Here is a 27917-nt window from a genome sequence, read left to right on the forward strand (position 1 = left end):
GGTGCTCATCTGTCATTAAACTACTTTGTAATAATATCTCCTGATACCTTAAATATTTACACATTGATGGGGAATCCTTAATATAGCTTTGCAGAGTCCTGTTTCCTTCAAAGAAATCCAACATCGTATGTGTCATGTTTCAGTTGACAAATTAACATTTTACAGCACACAGCAAGTCATCCCAGGCAGCTATATGTTTTACTGTCAATGGACAAAACTGGCGAATTATCACACCTACCCCTCTGGCAGCCCTGAAACAATGTGGGGACAATCTGGATTGCAGGAAGCTGATGCAACAATTAAAAATAAGGAATTGTTACAATCCTTGAGCTTTTTTCCTATTTTAGTAAGTAATCTGCAGTGCATTTCAAATAATGTTTGGCCCTAAAGCGTGAAACTATGCAGACTTGGAATTTGCACAGTTGTAATGGTGGATGAACACTTGGCATTTTATGACTGTCTGTTGCCTATTTAGCAGAGGCAATAATAAATATATTAATGTCTCCATTATAATCTAAGACAGAGGAATACCATTAAAATGTGTTAAGCTTTTAACCTCTGTTCTTGCCAACCATAATTTTTTTTAACTTTTATTGCTCTTTTATGCTGTCAAAAAAGGAAATTAAAATCACTGCAAACTGCAATCCTTCCTTTAAATAAAATTGCGAAACTGTGGTCTCTACAGTCAGACATTGCGAGATCAGTTTTTGGTTACTCATGTAAGTCTGACAAGTGGCTTCTTACTTAGATTTAGCCATTACTGTGTATCCTTATTGGTATCAGTTTTCACATTTTCCTATGAATGTTATTATTGTAATGACTGTATGCCACATTGCAACAAATCATCAATTTACAGTACAAAAGGAGGCCTTTCAGTCCAATATCTGTGTTCTAGCTCTTCGGCAGTTTCCTGCTTTTCAAGTTTGTGCATGCATAAGTGTATTTCCTTTTGAAAGTTTCTATTGAATCTGCTTCCACCAAACTTTCATGAAGTGCATGACAAGTCATCAGAACTCACTACATTGACAAAATTCTTATTTCCTTCTGGATGTTGGCTTATTAGCTTAAATGCTTTGGTTGCTGATCACTCCTGCTGGGGGAATCCATTTGACCCTATCTTATTTACCAAAAAATCATTAATTTTGAACATCTCAATTTGACTTTTTTTTAATGACACATCCATAAACAAACTAACAACCTGCTTCACATAAAAGTTGGGTTTGTCTCACGAGGTATTTTGGGGGAACCAAAATGTCCTTATATGTCACATTTTAAACACAAAATTAACCTAATTGTAACTGCAGCTCTCAGAAACTAGCAAGACATCTTTTAAGTCTTAATTGTACCAGTCACTGTCAAGGTGAAGTGAGAGTGACTGTCTCTGACACCAGGCAACATTTGATTGGGTGTGGCACTAAGGAGCTACAGTCAATGGAATAGGATGCCGTGCACTGACACCCCAAGGTTCCTTCCAAACACATGACTTCCTCCACCGAATGAAAGGCCAAGAACAGCATCAGCATGGCAACAGTGCCAATCATGTCCAACTTGTGTCAGGGTAGATTGCTGCCACTGTCCTTGTTTCTCGACTGGATTTAAGGGCTTACAGTGTCAGGGAAAACCACTGGTGAGCCTTAACAACGAGAGGCCTTTAAAATAACAATTGGGTACAAGATACATTAGTTAGTGACATATTGTTTCTAAGATTATTGGGAGACCTGTGGAAATAGGTCTTCATTCTACAAGATTGTCAGATGTTCTGCCTTTTCTCCTTCCAAAACTCTTTGACATCTGCAATCTTCAATGTTCATCCTTTCAGAAGTGTGACTTGAACCAACAAACACCATTATCTGCAAGCTCCTCCAACCCACCAAACCCCCCCCAAACCCCATCCCAAACCCCGCCAAGCCATCCTGACTTAGAATAAAACATTGTTCTTTCACTGTCGCTAGGTCGGAAATCTTGAAATTCCCTTCCTCACAGAATTGTGGTGTACCTACACCAGATGGTTTATATCAGTTCAAGAAGGCAGTTCATTACCACCTATTCAAGGGCAACTAGGGAGGGGGGAATAAATGCTCATCTTGCCAGTAGGCTACCTAGAGAAAGGAAACAATGAGAAATAATAGTCTGTTGGTCCCAGTCCTTCTCAAACAGCTGTAAAACTCTTTCACATCATTCTTCCAAGGTAAAAGAACCGTTAAACCACCTACTTTCTCAAGGGCTGTCTGTTATAGTTCCATCAGTTTGACAGTGATCTTCCTGCTTATCCAGTCCCTCAGGATTGAAGGTGACCTGCTTCCACTCTGTATAGGCAGTGTCTGTAGATCGAGCATTAGACTTGTCAGCTGTTTCAGAATGAAGCGATTCAGAGTGGTCAGCTCAGTGAGTTGCCTGGAGGTTTGTGCACTCTCTCCGACACACTGACTTCACCCCTGAATGTTCCTGAATAAGAATCTCCATGTGTTCAGTCCCTTTCCAATTGAGCCTTTGGCATTTTGGCCATTCAAGAGCTACGGTCTCAGTGAGTCAAGAGCTGTGTTTGAGTTCTTCAGGAAGGAGAATATTCCTAAGGTGTTTCTTCTGTCCTCCTTGGAGTTGAGTTCAAGAGTCTTGTATCAGGCTAAAAGTCCCGCCCAATGAATGCAAAGTTCTTTGTCTTGTTGGAAATGGTCATTTCCTGTTCTTGGCTGGCACATATATTACTTGCTACCATCAGTCCAAGCCTATCCTTATTAGTTCTTACTGCATCTGGGCACAGACTGCTTTATTATCTGAGGAGCTGTGAATGGAACTGGACCTGTCAGGGTGGGGAGGCCAATATTGAAATAGCTGAAACAATTTGAGCTGAGGACATTACCGTACAGAATTCCTGCAGTGATGTTCTGGAATTGCCACCTTTCAGAGCCATAACCTTGTTGTAAAAATCCCATTTATTTTAAACAAAATAACCTTTAATCAATTGCATTTGATACAGTGTATTGTGATTACATTTCAGGAAGATGTAATTTGCAAAATTGGGCCTGGGAGTAATTGTTAATTCCATGTTGGTTGGATATGAGTCAGTGGTTACCCAAATTGCAACTTTTTCAGTCAGAGGTTTTTCTGCGGTATTTTCATTTGTCTTTGAATTACTTGAGCTTTTAGAATTTCTGTGTTATGTTTTTCCAAGATTTATAGCTATTATAATCATATTGCACAAATATATAGTTCATAAATATCTCTGCAGCTCTGCAGCAATGTGAATTGTATGTTTGAAGTAGTTCATTTAGATGTTGACACCTGGTACAACTACATCTAGGGATGGACAGTTACTAATTACATGACACATTTTACATTGGAGTCATTCACCCTTTTCCATTCCTTTTGGAACAGCAGTGTCAGCTTCTCACAGGAAACACAGAAAATCTTTTTGTTATGTTTAGAGTGGAGTCAGTATGGTAGATAAAAACCACATGCATTAAAAAAAACACAAATCTAAAGACATGCAGGAGCCCAGGATCTGTCGGTAGATTTCTTTGGGTTTTGGAGACGCCAGTTTGAAAATTTATACAGCACCACCCATTGTCGGGAGGGCTGAGTGACAATGAATGAGTGACTCACGCCTTTATTGTAATTAGAACTTGTTTGAAATCCAGCCACTGTGGTTTCCCAAATCCATTTGCCAGAAGCGATATTTAATGTACTCCTCCAATGGCAGATTTGGTGAGGGGGTGGGATGAGTTGATCAGGTGGGAGAGCTGTGATACCATCATGTCCCCCCTTCTCCCAAGTTACGTCCATGGTGGAAAGGCCCATGGTCTGAACCTATCCCTAGTTCCTGCCTCGGGCACAGTCTGCGTGGAGTTTGCACATTCTCCCCTTTGTCTTTGTGGGTTTCCTCTGGGTGCTCCAATTTCCTACAATAATCCAAAGATGTGCAGGTCAGGTGAATTGGCCATGTTAAATTGACCATAGTGTTGGGTGCATTAGTCAGGGGTAAATATAGGGTAGGAGAATAGGTATTGGTGAGTCATTCTTCGGAGGCTCAGTGTGGACTTGTTGGGCCAAATGGCCTGTTTCTGTACTATAGGGAATCTAATCTAATGTAATTTAGTTGAGGCCCTTAAGTGGGCCTTTAATCTGACCCCACGTCCACTGGTCTTGCAGCGCACAGAAGGAAGCTTGCTTCATTCAGAAGCATGAAGTGTCTGATTGAAGAAGCAGTCCCGCATCTGAACACCCCTCCTGCCATCCATTGATGTCACTCAGCCTGGGATCGGGGTGGTATTGGCAGGAGCCACTGCCGCCGTGATAGTGTTGCTGTTCAAGAGCATCTCAGATTAACTGGTAGCTCGGGGTGGATGTGACTTCCACTTCCGGGGTCCTGAACTCCAGGGCAGGCCTGATTCACCCCGCAGTCTGTCCTTGACTGTAGCAATGTCACTGACATGAGCACTGGAGTAGAGGCTCAGGGAGGTTTTTAATGGAGGAAACAGTGCTCTCATCAACCAGCTTTCCATCTGTCAGAATGCAAGCATCACTTCTTTTTGAAGTGTACTTGCCATGTTAAGTGTCAGTCCCTGAATTAGACAGAAGCACATCTGACCTGGGATCAAGAACCTGGGAAAAGGGAGCCCTGGCTGCCGAGAGTTGCCAGCAGATCGGAGGCCTGCAGCTGTATTTATGCGTGGCACAGTGGCTCAGTTGTTAGCGCTGCTGCCTCACAGCACTAGGGACTCAGGTTTGATTCTGGCCTCAGGCGACGGTCTGTGTGGAGTTTGCACATTCTCCCTGTGTCTGTGTGGGTTTCCTCCGCGTGCTCCGGTTTCCTCGCACAGTCCAAAGATGTGCAGGTCAGGTGGCCATGCTAAATTGTCCCTAGTGTTAGGTACATTAGTCAGGGATAAATGTCAGGGAATGGGTCTGGGTGGGTTACTCTTTGGAGGGTCAGTGTGGATTTGTTGGGTCGAAGGGCCTGTTTCCACACTGGTGGGAATCTAATCTAATCTAATAGCAGCGCCACCTGGGAGACAGTGATCTATACCCTTGTCCTCTAGCCACTGGAGGCCCAGGCTGCCAAGACACAGATTGGTGATTGTGGAAGATGTGGGCTCACAGGCTTGCAGAAGGTGGGCTGAGAGATGTCAGCAGTAAGAGAAAGGACTCACTGTGGGTAGGCTTGTCCCTTTCCAATGCTGGGTCTCTCAAAAAGGCACTGAGTCCTTTTGAATGACAGAAACGAGCAGTTCAAAAGCAATGGAGGTAGCAAATTCCACAGTAGAATTAGCTGCGTCAGATTATCTTCAGAATATGATGTAAGGTTATACTGGACTTTTCTAATTTAAGTTGATAAAGACATTATTTGATGGAGCATTAAACTATATAAGTAGTGATGTCTTGATCTTCAAACTGTACTAAATTAGCTGATATCATCAAGCAAGTGATAGAAATATTGTATGTCACCATATTGCACAATATTGCTTGGTCTGAATGTCAGTGTAATAAATACAAGCCACCTTTTTGTTTCTGCATCGTCAGTTCTTTGTTCTTTTTTAATAATAACTTGGTTGGGGTTCTTTCTCTATTTTCCCTAATGGTCAAATTAGTCACTTATTGATCCTTCTGCCTACATTTGTGTATATTTAAGAGTCACCACAGTGATGGAATAGCAGGGAGAAACCACAGTCAGGACCCGAGTTGGTAATTGCCATCCAGTCACCCCATAAAGAAGGAAAAAGCACCTTGGAGCTTTACGTAACCATTATTGTCTAAGAATCAACATAAGGTGTTTCACACCTAATACTTACTTGTCCAGTTACTATTACTAATTCAAGAAATACGTCAATCAAATTGCACAAGGCAAAATCTTTCAAATCAAAATGCTAAGAATGGCCTGTTAATCAGTTTTCGCTGTTGGTGTCCAAGATACTTAGATCTTTCATATTCAACAGGCAGGTAGTTTAAGAAAAGATGATGTACTGATCAAGCAGCATATCGGTTTAAATGATGTGCTCATGTCTTTGAGTGGTCCCTATGCTATATATACTTCGAACATGATTGGGCTTAGCTATGAAAACCCCATTTCCACTCACTGTCTGGATGCACTACATCAAGAATCACAAGTATGATTCCCCCTAGCCAGTGCTGCGGCCTGTGCCTTAGAATTATTCACATCAAGAATGCTGTGAAAATCATTGGTAAGAAATAGCAATAATACAATGAGAGTAAAGCACTTCAGAAGTTTGGTTTCCCATCAGCTAAAAAAGCTAAAATTAGAAGTTCACTGAAGCGTTTTGTGTGTTTTTTCAAATAATTTAATCTTTTCAAGATGTTCTCATTCAAGTTTTGAGGAGACAACTGTGTGAAATCGGTAAAGATGTTTATAACAGTGCCCTCTAGTGACTGTCAAATTATGATCTAAATGAACACCTCAGAATTAATCTCATGTTTGTCTCTCCTTCCTTCCATCCTGTAGAGTGACGTTTGAAGAAGATGGCTTTTGTCAGCCCTACAGGGGCATTGCCTGTGCAAGGTTCATTGCAAATAGCAGCATATATGTGGACTCTCTGCAGATGCAAGGGGAAATTGAAAATCAAATCACAGGTGTGGGAAGTATTGGATGACAATGATGAGCTCTTCCTGTACTGTACTTTGATCAAGGTGTTGATTGCAAGCTGCGATCATGCTGAAAATGAAAAGCTTTTTCTGAAGTTAGTAAATTAAGCATTCTGCCTCAGTGATTAGCCGGGTTGTAAAAAGTGCTAATTCATTAAGGCACATGGTTGTATGGACACTTGTCACCTGCCAATAGGCCTTTCTAACTGTTTGAATTAAGACAATATTCAATCACATAGAAGAGCAAATGCTGCCGACAAGTCCAAATTATTTTCTAATCTGATATCCAAAGATGCATATTGTCCAACAAGTTATATGAAACAAATTTGGAATGATATTGGGGCCTTCAGAGTGCTCGGGTATGGTTCCATCGCTGACAGTGCAGTTACCGATTGGTACCCATTGAGCTATCAGGAGAACTTTGAAACAATCTAAAGGGCCAAGTTCTTTACTATGAACTAGAAAAGCTTTCATGGAAAAGCAGGGCCCCTTCTAAGTTCCTCAAGTTGATGTATTTAGTAAAGATTCTGTGTAGCATTGATTATTTCCTAAAGTTAAAATGAGCTCTGAGTCAACTTGTTTTATTTGATACAGTCATTGATTTGGAAAATAAGAACAATTTAAAGTGGCAATCAAGTTAATAATCTTGTTCGTTTATCCTGTAGCTGCTTTCACAATGATTGGAACCTCAAATCATCTCACTGATCGTTGTTCCCAGTTTGCCATCCCATCTTTGTGTCACTTTGCCTTCCCTTACTGTGACCAAACCTCGTCAGTGCCTAAACCCCGTGACCTTTGCAGAGACGAGTGTGAAATCCTGGAAAATGACCTTTGCAAGACGGAATATATTTTTGCCAGATCAAATCCTTTGATCCTAATGAGGTTGAAGCTGCCAAACTGTGAAGATCTCCCCATGCCAGACAGTCCGGAGGCAGCAAATTGCATGCGTATTGGAATTCCCATGGCAGAGCCCATCAATAAAAGTAAGTCATGATGAGAACTTTGACTCTAGGAAGATATTGGTCAGTCCAACAGTTTGAGAGATTTCGGTGGAGCATTTTTTCACATTCCCTCCTTTACTGAAGTTGGGGGATTAAGGGCAAGAATCACACAAAAAAACTAGCATCCAGATTTAGCAGGGAATAGGGAAGGCAAATGGAATTTTGGCCTTTGTTTCAAATGGAATGGAGTAAAAAATAGGGAAGTCTTCCAAAAAGCTGTACAAGGTCCTAAATAAACTAGACTCTGAATGCTGTGAACTGTTTTGGTCCCCTTATGTAAGGAGAGATATATTGGCATCAGAGGCAATCCAGAGAAGATTCATTTGGTGGATTCTGGGTATTTTTTAAGAGGAGAGGTTGTGTAGGTTTGACATATATTCATTGTATTTAAACAAATGAGAGAGGATCTTCATGAAACACATGCAGTTCTTAGGGGGCTTGACAGGGTAGATGCAGAAATGATGTGGAGGTGCTGGTGTTGGACTGGGGTGGACAAAGTTGAAAATCACATGACACCAGGTTATAGTCCAACAGCTCTATTTGTAAATACAAGCTTTTGGGAGCGCTGCTCCTTCGTCAGATAGCTAGCTACCTGACAAAGGAGCAGGGCTCCTAAACCATGTATTTGCAAATAAACTTGTTGGACTATAACCTGGTGTCATGTGATTTTCAGCTTGATGCAGAAAGGTTGTTTCAATTTGTGACTGAGTCCAGGATCAGAGGACATAATCTCAGATTGAGGGGTTGAACATTTAAGACCAAGATAAGGAGGATTTTTTTTTCATCTCTTGAAACATGGTGAATCTGCAGTTTTTTTAATCACAGAGCATGGGTTGTTAAACATGTCCAAGGCTGAGGTAGACAGACTTTGAATCAGTAGGGGGTTGAAGGATTATAGGGAAAAGGCAGAAAAGTGGAGTTGAGGATTATCAAATCAGCCATGACCTCATTGAATGGCACAGCCAACTCAATGGGCTAAATGACCTATTTCAGCTCCTACATCTAATGGTCTTATCGTATCTGGTGCCAGAGGTTAATTTATTGAGTGTCAGCAATTAACCTTTTCAAGTGGCTATTCCCTCTGAATGATGAGTCCATGCTGTCATATGCATGAATGTCTGATATACTGCAACCAGGGGCATTTGCAATCAGCAGCTCAAAGCCTGATTCATTTCTTTCTCCTCAATGAACCAAGGTTCATTGAGGCAAATCTTCATACCAGTGCCCATGCTAAGGTCAGTTCACTGAGCAGAGAACTTGGGACACTTCTAAACAATGGGGAATCTGACTCAGCTTTCACAGTCAAATAGCTTGCCAAGCAAGGATTAGACTAAAAACAAAAACATGGAGCAACATTCAAGAATAAAACTAGAAAAATATTGTTGCGTTATAACAATTTGTCCTGGCTAATGGAATAGAGTCATAGAGATGTACAACACAGAAATACACCCTTCAGCCTGACTCATCCATGCTGACCAGATATCCGAAACTAACCTAGTCCCATTTGCCAGCACTTGGCCCATATCCCTCTAAACCCTCCTATTCATATACCCATTCAGAAGCCTTTCAAATATTGTAATTGTACCAGCCTCTATCACTTCCTCTGGCAGCTCATTCCATACATGCACCACCCTCTGCATGAAAACGTAGCCACTTAGATCATTTTTAAATCTTTCCCCACTCACCCTAAACCTGTACCCTCTAGTACTGGACTCCCCCATCTCAGGGAAAAGACCTTATCTATTTATCCTATCTATGCCCCTCATGATTTCATAAACCTCTATAAGGTCACTCCTCAGCCTCCAACACTCCAGGGAAAACAGACACAGCTTATTCAGCCTTTCCCTATAGCTCAAGCCCTCCAACCATGGCAACGGCTTTGTAAATCTTTTCTGAACCCTTTCAAGTTTCATAACATACTTCAATTGGAAGGAGGCCAGAATTGCACACAGTATTCCAAAAGTTGCCTAACCAGCGTCTTATATGACTGCAACATGACCTCCCAACTCCAATACTCAATACTCTGACCAATAAAGGAAAGCATACCAAATGCCTTCTTCACTATCCAATCTACCTGCAACTCCACTTTGAAGGAGCTATGAACCTACACTTCAACGACTCTTTGTTCAGCAATACTCCCCAGGACCTTACCATTAAGATTATAGGTCCTGCCCTGATTTGTCTTTGTAAAATGCAGCACATTTATCTAAATTAAACTCTATCAGCTAATTCTTGGACCATTGGCCCATCTGATCAAGATTTTGTTGTACTCTGAGGTAACCTTCTTCACTGTCCACTATATCATCAATTTTGGTGTCACCTGCAGACTTACTATCTAGACTAGAATAGAATATCCTTTATTCTCACAGATCTGGCTACTGACAAGTTCACAATTACAAAAATTACACTTTTCTTCTGTTCCTTAAAACCTTTTATTTCTTGCTGGGATATGGTTTCATAGGCACTGATTGGCTGCTATTGGTAATGAGTGTAAATAAGCTGTTGGACCACAAAGGTTCAGATTCTTTGTTCACCCAATATCTGGATACATTTCTCTCCAGCAGGGATGCTGGAATGATATGAACAGGATGAATTTCAGCTGATTTGCCTGTTGTTGACCGACAGTTGACATGTCCAATTTAGTTGGGCAAACCTCTGGAGGTTCCAACTGAGCTCAGGCTGCTCATTTATCAAAAATTAGAATCAAGACCTCAAAATTCATAGTTTATGACTTAGGTACTTGCCTCAAAAATTAATTCTGCCATTTTCAAAACCATCTCGAAGAACAAAGACTGCAGCTCCATGGGAACACCACAACCTGCAAAATCCCCTCTAAGTCACATTCTATTCATCTTACAGTCACTGACTTAAAATTCTATCACCATGGCAATCGTGAAGGATACTCAAACCTGTAATCTAGTTCATTTAAACTTCCTAGAAGTGGCATACGTTCACATGCAGGGACCCATTCTCTGCAAACAAAATTAATTTTTTTGAATCATCTGGGAGCAAAGGACAGGAGAGTCTATCCCCATTTCTTTCACCATAACAACACCTCAGCTTATTAGAGTCAATTTTCAAACTGATCAACATCCCTTACCTCCCATTTCGTAAGTTGTTGAGATTGTTTGAAATCTGGCATTCTTGTGTTTGTCCGGATGATCAAAGAGTATAGCGGCATGTCTCTTCGGCAATATTTGAGTTTTACTGTGTCAAGCAACTGTTTGTGTCCTGTGTTTTTTGTTTCTTCCCCACAGATCACAAATGTTTTAACATTAGCGGCATAGATTACCGGGGCACCGTGAGTGTAACAAAATCAGGCCGACAGTGTCAGCCATGGAATTCTCAGTATCCACATAGTCACTCTTACACTGCCGTTAAATATCCTGAACTTAATGGTGGTCACTCATATTGCCGGAACCCTGGGAATCACAAGGATGCTCCATGGTGTTTTACTCTGGATGAATCGGTGAAATTGGAGTTGTGTGAAATTCCATTGTGTGGTAAGGATCATCTATTGAAATTTCTGAAAGAGGGCCAAATATAATGCAATGATATTGTACTTTGTATATTGTACTTCTAGTGCTTGGCATATTGAGAAATATAGTGAGGGTCAAAGAACCTTAGTCCTGCACAATAACAAGATTACAAAAGCAAAGGTTAACTTAAATTAACAAGTAATCATCATGAAATACAAAATCTGAGTTCTTAGAAGTTGGACATAACAATAGAAAGAAAGGCCAAGGACAGACTGATGTTTCACAGACTGTGAAGGCTCTGAGAAAACCAAATCAGAGTGGCGGGTAATAAAGGAGTATACCGCGAGCAGCACCAACCTGCAGGATATTATCCTTGAGTCATCGGCAGAATAATAAAGAAAAGTTTGGAAGAGCAACTGCTAAAATAGAGTCAGGCTAGAAAAGATGAACAGAATGGAAGTGAGTGAAGGATCACCCATTCAGCTTTTTGTGAAAGTGAATCTTTCAATGAGAGGTTTTACTGGATGATCAGCACAGCTAGTTCTTGAATAACGCATGATCTGGCAGCATGATTTGGGTATGATGTTGCTGAAGAATTAGGAAATGATATTTTCGAGAACACTTACCTGTGTTCGCAATCGTGAGATTCCAGTGGGGATCGGTTTCCACACACATCATTTCGTGCATGCGCCGATGTCAGCTGCTGACAGAACAGCTTTCTGTGGGAGGTACTGCACAGAGAGCAGCTTTCTTACAGTTTTAAAAGTACTTTGTTAAATTTGGAAAAAGTGAGGACTGCAGATGCTGGAGATCAGAGCTTAAAAATGTGTTGCTGGAAAAGCGCAGCAGGTCAGGCAACATCTTGATTATTGAGGTGTGTGATGCTGTTATAAGGCACTGTTACATTTTGTGACTTTGGTGAAATGCTGAAATAGTTTTCATACTGAAACCTATTTTATCCCAACAGTTGATGCATGCTTTATTACTTGTGTTGTGATTTATTCCTGAAGGATGGAGGAGTCTTGTGTTGTTTTTCAATGCTGGAGTATTGAGCAGTGTTAGATTTTTAAGCTGAAGTACTTTAAAAATGTTATATTTTACCTTTGACGTACACTGAAGTCACATTCCTTCTGTTAGTTGCAGTTTGTTCATGACGTGTCAGCCTTTGCTTTGTGAGAGACCCCTTGCCTCTGAGCAGAAGATTAGGGTGTCAGATACACTCCAGACATTCTCAACATGTCAACTAAACTGACTTCAAAACTATACAGCAGGATTGCTTGGCTGTTTGATGTGCTGCCCTTTACGTGAGATAAACTGTGGTTCTGGCTGTCCTGACAGATAAATATAAATGATCCCATTGGCACAATTTTGAAGTAAAACAAGGAAGTTCTTTTGCTTCCCTGGCCAATGTAAACCATTTAAAGCAACACCACTAAAATAGTTACCTGGTATTTATCTGATGGTTGTTTGTGGGGCTATGGTATGCACAAATATTGGCAGTTTTTTTTCCCAAATCCCAACAGTAGTTCAAAAGTACTCCATTGGCTGTGCAAACTTTGAGATTTTCCTAAGTCATGAAAGATGTAATTCAAGTTTCATGCACTTCACTCTTGCAAAAGTGGACTGGATTGAAACTTGTTACACGGGGATTAAGACGTTTTTTCTTTCTTCACAAACCAGACTCGAAAGAAAACAGCAAGATGGAAATTCTTTACATCCTGGTCCCTAGTGTTACAATTCCCCTGGCAATTGCCCTACTGTTCTTCTTCATCTGTATTTGTCGGAACAATCAAAAGTCGTCAACACCTGTTGACCAACGCCAGCCGAAACCTGTGAGGGGGCAAAATGTCGAAATGTCCATGCTGAACGCGTACAAACCAAAGGTAAGAATGATTGTTCTGCTTTTAAGTATTATTCTATCATTCCATCTATTTTCTACACAACATTTCTTTATATGAATGTTATCACTTCCCTCCGTTATTTTAAAAAAACTTCGTATGTGTCTTCCCTTAAGTCATTCTTCCACATGTGTAAAACAAAACAAAAAAACTTGTGTCAAGAAAATTCCTTAGAGCTGTTCTAGTTCCACTGTAGTTACTCCATCAGCAATGTAGTGAAAACCCTGGGCAGGAAATTATACTCCACCGGAACTGGAAGTGAGAGGGCAGCTCACTTCAGCTGGCAGTAGGACCCATGGAGGCACACTCCTGGTGATGGGAGCAGCTCCACAACACCCCACAGCAGAGGTGGCCATTGTTGAGGCTGCTGTGACAAAATGGGAGAGCACAGAAGGATGGAGGCTCTGAATGGTCACTGAGTTTGGGGGATGCCAGGGACAGGCAGGCAATGATTGTTGGGGGTTGTGGTGGGCTGAGAGTCACGAGGCTTGGAGTGATGTTAGAGGGACCCCCTCTGTGAGCCACGGAGCACTGAGAAACAGGGGTTCCTGCCTGTACTATACACCCCCCAACCCGAGCTTTCCCCACCCACACACACACCAATTGTGGAGTGGCGCCAGCATACCCCCCGGAGTTTTCACATGGCCACAGCTGCGCAGCCAAGAGGGCAAAATGCCAACAGTGGCAGGAGGTGACCCTTGGTTGGCTACTGAAGAGGCTCTTGGTGGGTGGATGTCAGCCAACTTTCCCAGCCCTGGTGAAATGGCATGGTGGAGATAAGATGTCCTCAGTCTTCCTGCATCTTTTTGCCAGACTTCCCACCTCTCAGCCAATTCCCAATGGCCTGATACAAGTTCATTCCTGTTTGTGTGTGTATGGAGGCTCTGTGCTGCATGTCAGATAAAACTACCCTGAGACAGTTCCCATGTGGAGCATTGTGATAATCGTCCATATTACGTGCTACGTTTAACATGCATTCCCTCCTCTGCTTGTAAAAACTTTCCTATGTAAGCCACACATTCCTTCTGGGTCTATTTTCCCATCCAGAGTGCTTTGTGACGATTCTGACCAAAGAATGAACACAAGTATGAAGGTGGAACAATGTTAGTAAGACTGGCCTGTTTAAAACTCCAAATTTTGCACATAATTCTGGTTGCAAATGCTGATTCTATTAATAGGAACCTGTCTGGAGGTGTTAACCAGAACCCTCAGATTTGGCACCGAGGTGCTGATAGACCACAAGTCTTTGTGGAATGATACATGTAAGAGAGCACTGCCTGGCACACAGTGACATGTTTTAGAAAGAGGGAGTGGACAACAGGCTGTTGGACATGGAATCCTGAAAAGAGGAATGTCCTATACCCACAGGTGAGGGATGTTACCTCGACCTCCTCCTGCTCCTCTCCCTTTCTCATGCAGTGGCTGTTGCTGCTCTGACTAGCCTGTTCCTTACCCAGGTGATGAGGGGACCCCTAGCAAGATGCCAATGACCAAGCACTCCCTTTCTCCTGGTGACTCCTACAAGGTGTCCAACAAGGTGGAGTAGCACAGCACTTACTCTTTTTAGGTGAAGTCCTCAAAGAATTTCCGAAGTAAATCTTGCTCGAGTGTTGGTGAAGTCTTGATAAAGTGTCCCAGAAAGTCTCCTGATGTGTTTCAGACGTGCCCATCACAGCTTCAGCAGCAATGGTCATGAAATGGTGAGTATCCCTTTAAATGGTGAGTATCCCTTTAAGTAGCTCTTGAAATCAAAATCAGTGATGCATTTACTCCCGCACGTTTGGTTGGAGGTAAGATGAGGACATTAACTAATTAAAGTGCCACGGTGTATTTATTTCGTTATTGAGTTCTAGCGGGCATTTTAGGTGATAATCTGTTGTTTGAAGAGATTCCAAAAAAAATTATACTTGAAAGTAGCTAGCTTCGGCTCCTTTACCAAGATGGTCTCCTGCAGTAAAGACTTGCTAAACCTTAAGATTCTACATTGGCCACCTTTTTGCTTTTTAAAGCCTCAGTTAGTCAATAAAAATTACTCCATGTTTTGGTGCGTAGTTACCAATGTATTACATGACCACTAGAGGGCAATATCTACACTAATACTGTATATTGAAAGTTTTGATCTATGTGTTTGTCCAGGGGGGTTTCACTGCTTACCAAATTTGTAATAATCCACTCGCCATTCCCCACATGACATTAACATATGCAATGTTAAAACAAATGTGTGATATTTGAAAATAGGTTTGAGGATTTTAAAGCAACAGCAGTTAAGACTGTTATAGTCACTGGCTCATCTAGAAGAATAAATTGAAAAATATTTTGCATAACTCTGTTCCGTAAGCCAAACCTGTTATGAATATTCTCAAGGGGTGGTGACAATCTGTTGACTGAAATGGTTTGCTGCTGCAGTTCATGTGAAGACAAGAAATTTCTTCAAGCGTAAACTGTCTCTATTTCATCAGAATTGATATATTCCAAGAATCAGGAGAGGTAAAGAATCAACATATTTTTACTTGTTAGGCTCTGCCCTCTGACACTTGCCTTGCTTACATTCTGATACCCTCCACTTCTGAACACAGTATCCAGACATTTAGTAGACGGTTGGGTCATGAACAATCTTTGACAATCTTTCTTTTTATTCCAATATACTCCATTTCTTTTGAGTGCTCATTTCAACAGGTTTAATGAGATAAAGGTGTAATGCATTTGACTTTTGCTGCACCACAGCCATTCGTCAAAGTTGCATATTTCAGCCCACATCGGTCGCAATACAGTGTTGTCCATTGCTCACATTCCTCAACTGTTTTGAAAACTGCCAACTACCCGTAAACCAAAACCAGGTTTTCTTGTTTTGGTGTACAATTGGCCCTTCAGTTTTCAGGTCGCTAGAAACCTGACAACTGAACCAAATTCTGAATATCAGTGTGAAATATTTGTGGGACTGGTAAGTGGTAGATCTCTACAAACAGTAAAATGGGGTGCTTTTCATCCAATTATTAGTCGTGGTTATTTTAATCAACCTGTTCAGGTTCGTTTGACAGTGACGTGGGGCTGGTGGAATTTGAAACCAGACCTTGTGCGGGGTTGCAGTATAGAAATACCACCAATCAAAATAGACTTTGAGATAATGATTTTGTTATCCCATTCATATATGCTCAGAAGCAACTTCTGCAAATTTTTAAATTACTGTGGAGTTTGCTTTACTAGTTAGTCCATTAATCCACCGGATCAAAGTTGTGGTGTTGATTTTTACATTGAATGAGAGCTAATTGCACTGTTGATCAAACAGGTGTCAGAAAGGTATGGACCAATGTAAACTGGCCAAATTGTCCACATGTGTGACAGCAAGATGAGGATTTTGCTGTAGCAGCAGTGGCCATGCTGTACAGTCCCAGGTTGTTGTCACAGACATTCCTCCACCTTCTTAATCTTACTCCGTGGCCATCTGGAAGAAGACATCTGAGTTCGCTTGCTTCAAATGTTGATTGAAAAGAGCCAAAAATTGGGAGAAACAATGAGGCGCTCAACTCCCAATTTCCTACATTTCCATTAATTTGAAATTCTTTTTAGCTCTCCTAAACCATTCCTGTACTTAGCTATGTTCCAAGTGCAGTACAGTAATAGCTAATGCTGTGTCACAAAATTGATGCAGAGAGAATTCGTTTTAATCAAGGGATTGTGGTGGCTACATTTTCATCGTTCTAATCATCGTAGGAACTCTGGCGATAAGTTTAGTGAGTATCACACTCTCCTTTGGTGAGGAGAAAGTGAGGACTGCAGATGCTGGAGATCAGAGCTGAAAATGTGTTGCTGGAAAAGCGCAGCAGGTCAGGCAGCATCCAAGGAGCAGGAGAATCGACGTTTCGGGCATGAGCCATTCCTGAAGAAGGGGTCATGCCCGAAACGTCGATTCTCCTGCTCCTTGGATACTGCCTGAACTGCTGAGCTTTTCCAGCAACAGATTTTCAGCTCCCCTCTGGCAAGCCCCAGTAAAGCTCAGTACTCCTGTACCTAAATAGTTTTTGCAGTCCTTTTATTTGGAGCATTATGGTAGTTGAATTAGAATTAGCCTAATCAATACAAGAAGTCAAGATGATCATTTTGATGGATCACACTCCACATCAGAAAGCTCCAGCAGAGTTCCACAAAAAGAACATGCCTCTCACAAACAACTTGTCCATTTGTAATGGACGTTTGATTTTTCAGACATAAAGATGTCTGCCTCGTAAGGGTTCCATAGATTTTCTTTAAAATCACACCGTTCAGACATTTTTTTTGGATTAGATTATATTCCCTACAGTGTGGAAACAGGCCCTTCAGCCCAATAAATCCACATCAACACTCCGAAGAGTAACCCACCCACACCCATTTCCCTTTGACTAATGCACCTAACACTATGGGCAATTTAGCATGGCCAAATCACCTAACCTGCACATCTTTAGACTGTGGGAGAAAACCGGAGCACCGGGAGGAAACCCACACAGACACAGGGAAAATGTGCGAACTCCATGCAGACAGTCACCCGAGGCTGAAATCGAACCAGGGGCCCTGGGGCTGTGACGCAGCAGTACCACCCCACAGATCTCTGTGGAAAATATCCAAAGTTGTTTTAATCAACCTGTTCAAATGAGCTGGAATACACCTTTGGAACAACTCAGGCCTCTTAGTTCTGAGGTTGGGACACCATCACTGCACAGATATTTTCTAATCAATCTCTTCAGGGATGTTACGATACACACTTGGAGGAGATGTGACTTTAAGTCATGCCTCCTGGCTCAAAGGTAGGGACAGTGCCCTATTGATTAGGTCTAAGTACCTTCTACATAGCATAATCAGAGATATTATCATGCACCTCTGAAGCAGATGAGACTTGATTCAGGGTGCTCCTGGCTCAGAGGTAGGGACACTATCACTGCACCACAAGTGCCCAGTTATTGATTGTATGTTGTCTTAAATGAGGCTTGTTGCTAGAAACCAACATAAAACAAAGGGAAATAATTAAAAAGATAACACTGAGATTATAAATCAATTAGTAGTTTATCCAGCAGATCACTCTGAAATGTAAGTACTTGCATGATGCAAGATTTGCAATGAATTAATTAGTTATCAGCTTCATTGGTTCAACTGATTGCATATGACTGTGATTGTATGGATTTGATGAAATTATCATCTTGATTACTTTAAAACAAAGCTTCTAAATGGCATTCTGGCAGTTCCAGTCTGCAGTTGGACAGCTTTATGGGCTTTTTTTTCAACTTTCTTGCCTCTTTTCATGAAGTCAATAGCCCCTGCTGGTGTATAGTTTCACCAGTGTTTCAGAGGGCAGACTAGTGGCTATTTATCATATTCTGCACTTAACCTGCCCTTGATGGTAAGCACTTTGACTGAGGGGCCCAGCAGGGCACACAGCCTGTACACTGCCAAATCCATACACATGTATTTTCTGTAGAGCTATCAGGAATACAAATGCTGGCTGATTTCATTTCCCTTCTCTTGAGCACCATGGCTGTATTGTACAGTTGCTATTCCCCTGGCTGAGTTAAATTAAGTTTAGGAGCTCATGTTTTCCAGTTCTATATGACTCAGTACCACACTGGGCTGTCAACCATGAAGAAAGTTGGTGAACTTCCTATTTAGCATATGCAGCAGTCCTTTGATATGGATGATCAGTTCTTAAATAAGCAGTTGGCTGCACGCTGTGCTGCCTCCAATTAGTGGCCCACTAGGGAAGGAGTTATTTGTTTTAATAAACAGCCACCCTAAGCGCTACATTTGTTCCCAATGTCCTCTGCTGCCCTCCCCACATCATTCACTTGGAGCTGAAGCTGGTACATTTGTGAACAGCTCATGCATGGTGGATCACAAGCTTCCAGGTGTGACAGTACCTCACTTGCCTCGTCTCTGAGGCGACACTGGGCCATATCTGGCAACAGGCTTTACTAGCAGTCGGGCCTGTGTTGTAATTGACAAGGAATGCTTGATGTTGATATGGGATGCTGGAGTTGAGAAGATGTCCTATTTCCCAGGCACTGTCATCCCTCACCTTGGTACGCCCAAAATTAAAAAATAAGTCTTTTTCACAGAAAGTGATGAAAATGGTGATGCACTGGCTGCATGCAGTTTTCAGGAGAAAGCCTAAGTTTAAAAATCAAACTGCAACAGACTTTGCCTGACACAATTTGTCTTTTAAAAAAATCACTGGCAGCGTATCAGAGTACTATTAAGAGTTCAGACAATAGTGCAATTAGCTTGAAATGCAAACAAGATGGGGGAAGTATGCATTCCCAGGTACAGGGGGAGCCACTGTCTGTGTGTGGGCTTGCCGTCTATGCCCAGTTCTGTCTTGCTTGAGATGAAAATCATTCTCACTGTGTGGTCACTCACTCACATGCAAGTAGTTGAGTGTCAGATTAATATTGCTGTGGCATTTTTCCAACGTGAAATAGTCGGCAAGCAATCTTCTATAAGATGAATCTGATCCTAATGGTTAAGTATTATGTTTCAACAATAGTACATGGTTTTAAGTCTCTGTATGTTGAGCTTTTGAATCAACACTTGTTTTATTTTGGCTGCAACCAAATCAATTTATCTCTGCCAATATAAATTATCCTGGCATCCTTCATTTTTACATTTTTATATATGTCTACCTTGATGTGAAATTGAATTATCCATAATGATACTCTAATTGTGTAACTTTACAGAATGTTTGGAAAAATGTCTTTGTACACTGAGGGCTGCAATAGTCATGTGATGTCTGTGTCATCATATGTAAACACAAGTCTCAGAGCAGAAGGCATTTTCCCACCACAAGGAACCTGGTCTCCTAAGTGTGCAGCTGGGATTGATTTGATTTTGACAGCTGTAGGAAAATCAATACTTTTTTTTAAAACACGAAGATTAATTAAAACCTTGATTTGCAAATTTGTATAGGACATCTGTATGAGTCATTATGGCTTTGAATATTTTAGTATATGTTCTGGTAAACATGAAGAGAAATTGAAGGTGAACTGGTAATAGTCCACATCTCAATGGCAGAATGATTAAGATTGCAATTGAGTTGAATGAGAAACTTGAAAAGGTGAGAGTAATAGCTCTGTACGCAATGCTGGGGCAAGGGTTCCTCAAGTTGTGTTCTTCATAGTCTTCACTTAAGAGCAGAAAAGCCAAATTTTGGATGCTTTGAAAGTTCACTCTGAACCTTCTGATAATGTTATTTATGAATGTTAAGCGTTAACATCAAGCTCAGGAGATAGAACATTGATTAGTGACAGCAGTGAGATATCTAGAATATTGATTAGTGACAGCAGTGAGATATCTAGAACATTGATTAGTGACAGCATGAGATGTCTAGCTGATTCCTGTAAGTTTGGGCAACTAAAAGTTCACCTCATCAGAAATAAGATTGTCTGAGGGATGAGAGATCCTGTTGTGACAGCATGTGTGCCAAGGGAAGATAAACTAATTCTCAAAGGAACTATTGACATGTACAAAAGCTTTAAGGTGTTAAATCATTAGCTGGATAGTATTAATGGAAGAACTGACATACATTTGCACTATGAGAGGCAATCAAGACTTCCAAGCATAAGCCAATGAAGATGATTGAAGCACAATTTACAGAAGGCACAGCAGAAAGACCATGGCCGAAGTCTTGGATGTAAAACCTGTTGAGGATATAACGGGATTGGCACAGTAACCAGGGACCCAGGTTTGATTCCACCCTCAGGCAACATTTACCCTATTTTCTCTGGATGCTCCAGTTTCCTTCCACAGTCCAAGAACGTGCAAGTTAGTGGATTGGCAATGCTAAATTACTCCGTAGTGGCCAGGGGGGCATGAGTTAGGTGTGTTAGCCATGGGAAATAAATGTAGGGTGATAGGTTAGGGGAATGGGCCTGGTTGGGAGGCTCTTCCACCAAGGAAATGGAAGCATTTTAAAGGGTGGGGAAGTAGGGTTGTGGAAGCGTTGCTGTAATTGCAAGGTGCTCAACAACTTTGTCCACAAATGTTTTCCTCAGAAAAGTTAAAGCAAACCCATAAAAATGATTGTTGGAAAGATGCTAAACAATGATTCTGCTGACTCATTCCACACCCTAGAATGGTTGCTTGTTAAATAAATGGGTTGTTACTGTTTAAATGATGAATGCAGAAAGAAAGCATCAAGTTAATATCAAGTGTTAGATAGACACTGGTGCTACTTGCAACATCATAAACTCATAGAATTGAATAAAGTTGCTCAAGTTTGAAATAACTCCAGAGAGGCCAGTATCATGTCACTAAGTCACCCTTTATTTACACAGGGAGAATAGTTGACACTGATCCAGCTCTGTCAGAGCCAGCTCTCAGAGTGAGTAGGAGGTCTGACTCTCCTGTCTTTTTTTTTCTTTTTTTCTCATTCCCCCACACTCCTGCCTACCTGCAGTAGTGCTTATTTTTTCCCCTAGCACCCATGTTGTGTGTGTGCAGGTGTGGGACACAGTGAAAGACACAAGGTGCACAAACCTTTATTCAGTTACCACCACCAGGAAGAAGGGAAACACCCGAGTGGCCAGTTACATCTCCCATCACCACCACCCTGTTTGTTGATAATACAAACTGGTTGGAAACATACTTTGTGAGGAGGACACCAAAAGTCTGCAAAGAGCTAGAAACAGATTAAATGAGATGTGGACAAGATGGCAAACATTCGATACAATAACTCCACAAATGCCGATATCCTGTCACCAAGTCAGCCTTTACTTGCGTGTGGAGAGTCCTTGGCACTGATCCAGTTCCCTCAGAGCCAGCCAGCTCTCAGAGTGAACAGGATGTCTGACACTGCTGTTTATTTTTTTCTTTTGTTTTTTTCTTCTTTTTTTGTTTTTTTTGTTTTTTTTCCTCTTTTCTTTTTTTTTCCCCAACACCCATGGTGTGTGTGTGCAGGTGTGAGACACAAGGTGCACGAATCTTTATTTAATTTCCACCACAGGAAGATAGGAAAACACCCGAGTGGCCAATGCCAAGCAGTGCCCATCACATCAAAGGGCAATGCTGTGTGATCAAACAGTGAAGGGGAGGGCAGCGATTAAATCAAAATAGAGTTGGAGGGGGAAATAATGCACTCCACTCCCTAAGGCGCCCACCTCTCCTTGAACAACTCCAGGGTGTTGGTGGAGACTGCATGCTCCTTCTCCAAGGATACCCGGGCTCTAACATAGACTCTCCTGTCTTTTTTTTTCTATTTTTTTGAAGATAGGAAAGCATCGGGTGGCCAGTGACAAGCAGTGCCCTTCACGTCAAAGGGCAATGCTGTGTGATCAGCCCCCCCCGGTTATTTTTTTTTCTTCTTCTCTGCTTAATTTTTCCCCAGTACCCATAGTATATGTGTGTGCAGGTGTGAGACACAGTGAGAGACACAAAGTGCACGAATCTTTATTCAATTTCCACCACCAGGAAGAAAGGAAAACACCCGGGTGGCCAGTGAAAAGCAGTGCCCATCACATCAAAGGGCAATGCTGTGTGATCAAACAGTGAAGGGGAGGGCAGGGACTAAATCAAAATAGAGTTGGAGGGGGAAATAATGCACTTCACCCCCTGCAGCACCCACCTCTCCCTGAACAACTCCAGGGTGTTGGTGGAGACCGCGTGCTCCTTCTCCAAGGACACCCGGGCTCTAACATAGACTCTCCTGTTTTTTTGGGGGGCAGCTAGTCCAGGGATAGTCCCCTTCCCCTCTGACACCTTCGAGCAGGAGAGTTCTTGCACAGGTGCACACACTCTCACTGATCCAGTACTCAAGTCAAGGGAAAACATCTGAGTGGTCCAGTGACAAGCAGTGCCTTTATTCCCTGTTAATTTTTTTTTCTCTTTTTTTTGCAGTGCCCTTCACATCAAAACACTTCTGTTTTTTTTTCTTTTTTCCACACTACCGCCTAACTGCGGTAGTGCTTTTTTTTTTCGCCAGCACCCATAGTGTGTGTGTGCAGGTGTGAGACACAAAGTGTACAAATCTTTATTCAATTCCCACCACCAGGAAAAGTAGGAAAACACCCGAGTGGCCTGTGACAAGCAGTGCCCTTCACATCAAAGGGCAATGCTGTGTGATCAAAACAGTGAAGGGGAGGGCAGGGACTAAATCAAAATAGAGTTGGAGGGGGAAATGATGCATTCCAATCCCTGCGGCGCCCACCTCTCCCTGAACAACTCCAGGGTGTTGGTGGACACCGCGTGCGACTCTCCTGTTTTATCTGTCAGTCAGGGCTTCTTGATTGGACCAGATTAACAACCCTAATCAGGGAACCCGTATTCTATGAGGTCCACCCGGCTGACCTCATTACAAAGATGGCGACCCAAAGAGAATGCTGTTGAAGTTAAAGTTGAAGTTATTTAATGGAACAGTGCTTAACCATGAGGACAAACTAAGCTGAGAGTCCAAAACAATGGAAAGCAAAGAAATCAGCAATTCAGAACAAAATCCCTCACCTTGGCTGAACTAGGACAAAATCTTAAACTGGTCACCCTTCACAGACCATTGGCAGCTGAACAGAATCTGATGGACAAAAAGCAGATTAAACAACTTATACAACACGATGTAAATCTTCATATATCTCAGGAAGTTGCAATGAAAAGAGGACCTGAAAGCTTGGCCGTCAAGGACATTCTGATTGCTGGAAGAGAGTATTAGACATGTTGAGATATTCATACAGCCTGAGAACAGACACCATTGTCCCACTAATCCATGCCGACTATGTTTCCAAACTAAACAAATTCTACTTGCCTGTGTTTGGCCCATATCCCTCCAACCTTCCCTATTCATGTACTTACTCAAATGTCTTTTAAATGTTGTAACTGTACCTGAATCCACCACTTCCTCTGGCAGCTCATTTCACACATGATTCACTTTTGAGATGATGTGATGGCTGAAGGTAGTATCTTGGACAAAGGGATTAGGGACATTATCCCTAAAAGAAAAAGTAATGCTAAAGTGCGTTGATGCAAGCCTTTGAAGAATTTTGTCTCATCTAAAGAAAGCAAGAGAATTGCTCCACTGACTAAACCTGAGTGGTGAAATCAATGACCCTTTCAGTGATTGCAGTGTGTGTCATTAATATTAAACTATGGGCACAGTGGTTAGCACTGCTGCCTCACAGTAGCAGAGACCTGGGTTCAATTCCCACCTCAGGCAACTGTCTGTGTGGAGTTTGCACACTCTCCCAGTGTCTGCGTGGGTTTCCTCTGGGTGCTCTGGTTTCCTCCCGCAGTCCAAAAATGTGCAGGTCAGGTGAATTGGCCATGCTAAATTGCTCGTAGTGTTAGGTGTAGAGGAATGGGTCTGGGTGGGTTGCTGTTTGGAGGGTCGGTGTGGACTTGTTGGGCTGAAGGGCCGGTTTCCACACTGTAAGTAGTCTAATTTAAAGAAAGCAAGAGAATTGCTCCATTGACTAAACCTGAGCGGTGAGATCAATGACCCCTTCAGTGATTGTAGTGTGTGTCATTAATATTAAACTAAGCAAGCAAAAAGAACCATCATGGATTATTATATCCCAAAAAGGCTGTAGATGAAGCTTGGAGCAGACCTCTTCACTCCCATGAGATTGATCTTCTTGTCACAGTTCACTACACTCAGACTCCTGGGATATTTACAAGCTGGCATCCTCAACCACCAGTGAGACAGTGGAGTGGCCGACAGCACATTCATTTGATGTGACTTTGCTGACATTGTGATAAATGACAATAGTCCTTGGTTTGTGAGTTAAGAATTGAGGTACCTTGCTAATGATTGAGCAATTCAGAATGACCCATCACCTGTGCATTGCTCCTGTCAGATGCAGAGCTTAGGTCATGTTGCAAATTATCAAAGGGATCGCAAAAAAAAAATCAACCGCATCCAGCACCGATGTATACAAGGTTATCCTGGAATGGAGAAACACATGTTCTGAAGGCAAGGCAAGTAATCTATTCTAGTGACTACTGTCAAGTCACAGCCAGACTACTCTTCCAATACATTAAAAACTACTGAGGTCAGAAATCAGAACCGAAATGAATGACAAGATCAAAGTGAAAGAACAAACATCAACAAAAGCCAAATTTTACACTAATAGAGCTGCCAAAGCATTGCCAGATCTGTGAGTTGGAGATTGGGTTAGAGTGCAGATATTTTGTGCACTCATGTGCATGTAGAGAAACTGTCACCTTGATCAGAAGCAGTGAAAGTTAGCAACCAGATCTATCTCTGCAATTGTAGTTATCTCCATGGAACTGGAGAAGCTCCCTCTTCACTGTACAGTTGGAGAGGTGGATCTGAATTCTGCAAAGATGATGGCTACCACTGATAGCAAGTTTTGAGGCACGAAGGACATTTCATGAGGTGGGGTGGTGGCATGTCTGAACCACATGACCTCCCTGCCTCTGTGTGAAGTACATTGTGGGTGAGAAGCTTCTAATTGATTTACTAGCCCAACAGTCAATTGAAGCCGCAATTGGCTAATTAACAACTACTTAATTAACGACCTCATCCTTCAGCTGCTGGGATTAACCCAGTCAGGCAGCCCTGTTGCCCTGCTAAAAAAAATGCAGTCACCTTGTTATCTTTGTATTTTGGTACTGAGAGCGCCTTGTTCAAAAGCCCTAGTGTCTGATTGAAGGATGAGACATTAGGGTGAGGGAGCCTACTGACACCCAAATCCTATTCCCCTCCCATTATGATGCCCACTGTGAAACCCACCACCCCCTCCCACCTGCCAACATACTTCACCTGTGGCCTGGATTGCTCTTCAACCTGGACAGACAATGTAAAATAAAGCATTCAATTCTAAACCAGGAGCAGAGAGACCTGGGTGTATATTTGCACAGATTATTGGCAGGACAGGTTGAAAGAGCAATTAATTTTAATAGATTTGTACAAAATACAACAAAAATGTTGACCTATGTTCCAGCAATTTTCATAATAAATGTAAAAATAGCTGTTTTAACACCAGATTATCATTGAATCCTCCCATTAGTCTTTTCGCAAATATCCTGGTCTAGAAATGAATGTAGCTGCTGAAAGAATGATGATCACCAGACTCCAGCCTTGTGCTCCAAAGGTATTATAGGATTGTAATTAAAGAGCAGATATCAAAAACTTAATGCATGACTTTTTAACTAGGCCTTCTGTTGATTTATTACTATTAATGCTTCTGAAACAATGACGCGTGATTCTGGGATTTGGGATAACATTTGGATGCTTCAGCAATCCAGACATCTCCTGCACATCTCTCAATCCACCTTCTCAACATCAGAAGCACAACCAAATAGTCATTCTGTTAATGTCATCATTGCTCAGTATTTAGGTTGAATCATCTTGTCCCTTTCGATTTCCATTGCACTTCACATTCCAACTCCCAATCCACAGAATCACAGAATTATTTTAGTATGCCTAAGCTATTATATATCATAGACATATCAGCGATGACTAGGAATGTCTTGCCCTTCACTACATTAAATTTATCAGCAGTCACTATTATGTTTCTAATAATATCTGTCTAAATTTCAAAATCAAATTGAATATCTCCCTATTAGAAAGGATCCATCTACTTTCCTAACTTGCGATAACAAAGCAAATTTATTTCTCACAATTTTTGTGAATCCTCTTTCTCACGTGATTAATTCTTCAAAAGGAAAAGATTATTTTAATCCATCATTATTTTTCAACTCTAATCTTATTGATATTGACAAGAATTACTGCCCATAACTTCAGTATTTACAAACATTAAATATCAAGTGATTTTCCTGTCAAACCTATGTTTTTCTTTGCCAACTATACTCCTACAAGATATAGTAACTGATGTATCATTGTTCTCAAGATGCTTGCCTTGAAATGTATCCTGTAAATGTACACTTCTCTTCAATCATTTTCACTCTTTTTTTTTTGGAAATTTGCTCTTGTTCAACACATCCTTAATCTTTACCTAATTTCTCTGCTACACTTAAAAAGCACTTTCTATGGAATATATAATTTGAAAGTTCAGACCTAATGACTATCACATGTATTGTTTTAAGGCATAGCCATTTCTTTGATGAATTTGCAGACCACGTTATGCACATTATGCAAGCTCTTGCATAGTTTGGGTTATTCATCATTTGCTTAAATTCCCAGAGCATATATAATTTTTTATACGATCTCACATCAAAGCTCTGCAGCAATTAGTTGTCTAGTGTTGCCTCAGATCACTCTCTTTGTATTGTTGACGGAATTTTTTTCTCATCGCCTTGGGCCTTCCTCAATGCTCAGTGCTCCTTCCATTATTCTTTCATCATTCTGTCTTCACTCACTGCTTAACCTATCCATTCTTTTTCATATAATTAAACAAAATATTCATCAATTTATTTTTCGTTCTCAGCCCTCAGTCCTCAAGACATCCAGATATTTGAAAGCGCAGTGCCTGAGTCTTGATTTTCTCTGTCCCTGAAGTGGGAAGACTTTTAAATGATTCAAAAAGTATTTGTGTTGCTTGCTCATCTAACCAGCAGCTGTAACCTCTTACCCTTTGTGGGTCCACATTTCATCATAGCACCATTATTGAATTCACTCTCTTGTGGTGTCAAACAGAATTCCTGTCTCCTCCATTGCTCAAGTTACCTGCAAGAAGTATGTGAGTTCACTTTCCTTTCAAAATAAAGACATTTTGCCAAAGCACTCTGTTAAAGTCTGTCTCAAGACTGCTTCCATTTCTGAGGTATTAGCACCTCACAAACATGGACAAGATGTAAATTTAATGAAAACATTGTCATCTGATAGACAACCCTTCTCTCACCCACAGCCATGTTTCTCTCCAACACAAATCTTTTGTTTATATAATCCTGGTCCATGGTCCCCAATCTTTATTGCTTTGTTTCTCCTAATTTGTATTGATGCTGTCCTAAACCACTTTCTGCTTTACTGTATATCTTCATTCTGTAAAAATTGAGACTCATTCTTTCTAGAACCT

General features: G+C 41.4%; 1 protein-coding gene across 4 annotated transcripts in view; it reads left to right on the plus strand.

Moving 5' to 3' along the window:
• The window catches only part of ror1 (receptor tyrosine kinase-like orphan receptor 1), a 296809-nt gene that overhangs the window by 259091 nt on the left and 9801 nt on the right, over positions 1-27917 (plus strand). For 2 of the 4 annotated variants that reach the window (XM_060830376.1, XM_060830377.1), the window contains exons 5-9: positions 6458-6585; positions 7263-7580; positions 10856-11101; positions 12758-12960; positions 14543-14675. In XM_060830376.1, the coding sequence (XP_060686359.1) occupies positions 6458-6585; positions 7263-7580; positions 10856-11101; positions 12758-12960; positions 14543-14671 (1024 nt within the window). In that variant the 3' untranslated portion in view covers positions 14672-14675. The remainder of the gene's footprint in view (positions 1-6457; positions 6586-7262; positions 7581-10855; positions 11102-12757; positions 12961-14542; positions 14676-27917) is intronic. The other 2 variants (XM_060830374.1, XM_060830375.1) reach the window with 1 other exon arrangement.

The sequence above is a fragment of the Hemiscyllium ocellatum genome, chromosome 9 (genome assembly GCF_020745735.1).
Source record: "Hemiscyllium ocellatum isolate sHemOce1 chromosome 9, sHemOce1.pat.X.cur, whole genome shotgun sequence".
In the NCBI taxonomy this organism is placed as follows: Eukaryota; Metazoa; Chordata; class Chondrichthyes; order Orectolobiformes; family Hemiscylliidae; genus Hemiscyllium; species Hemiscyllium ocellatum.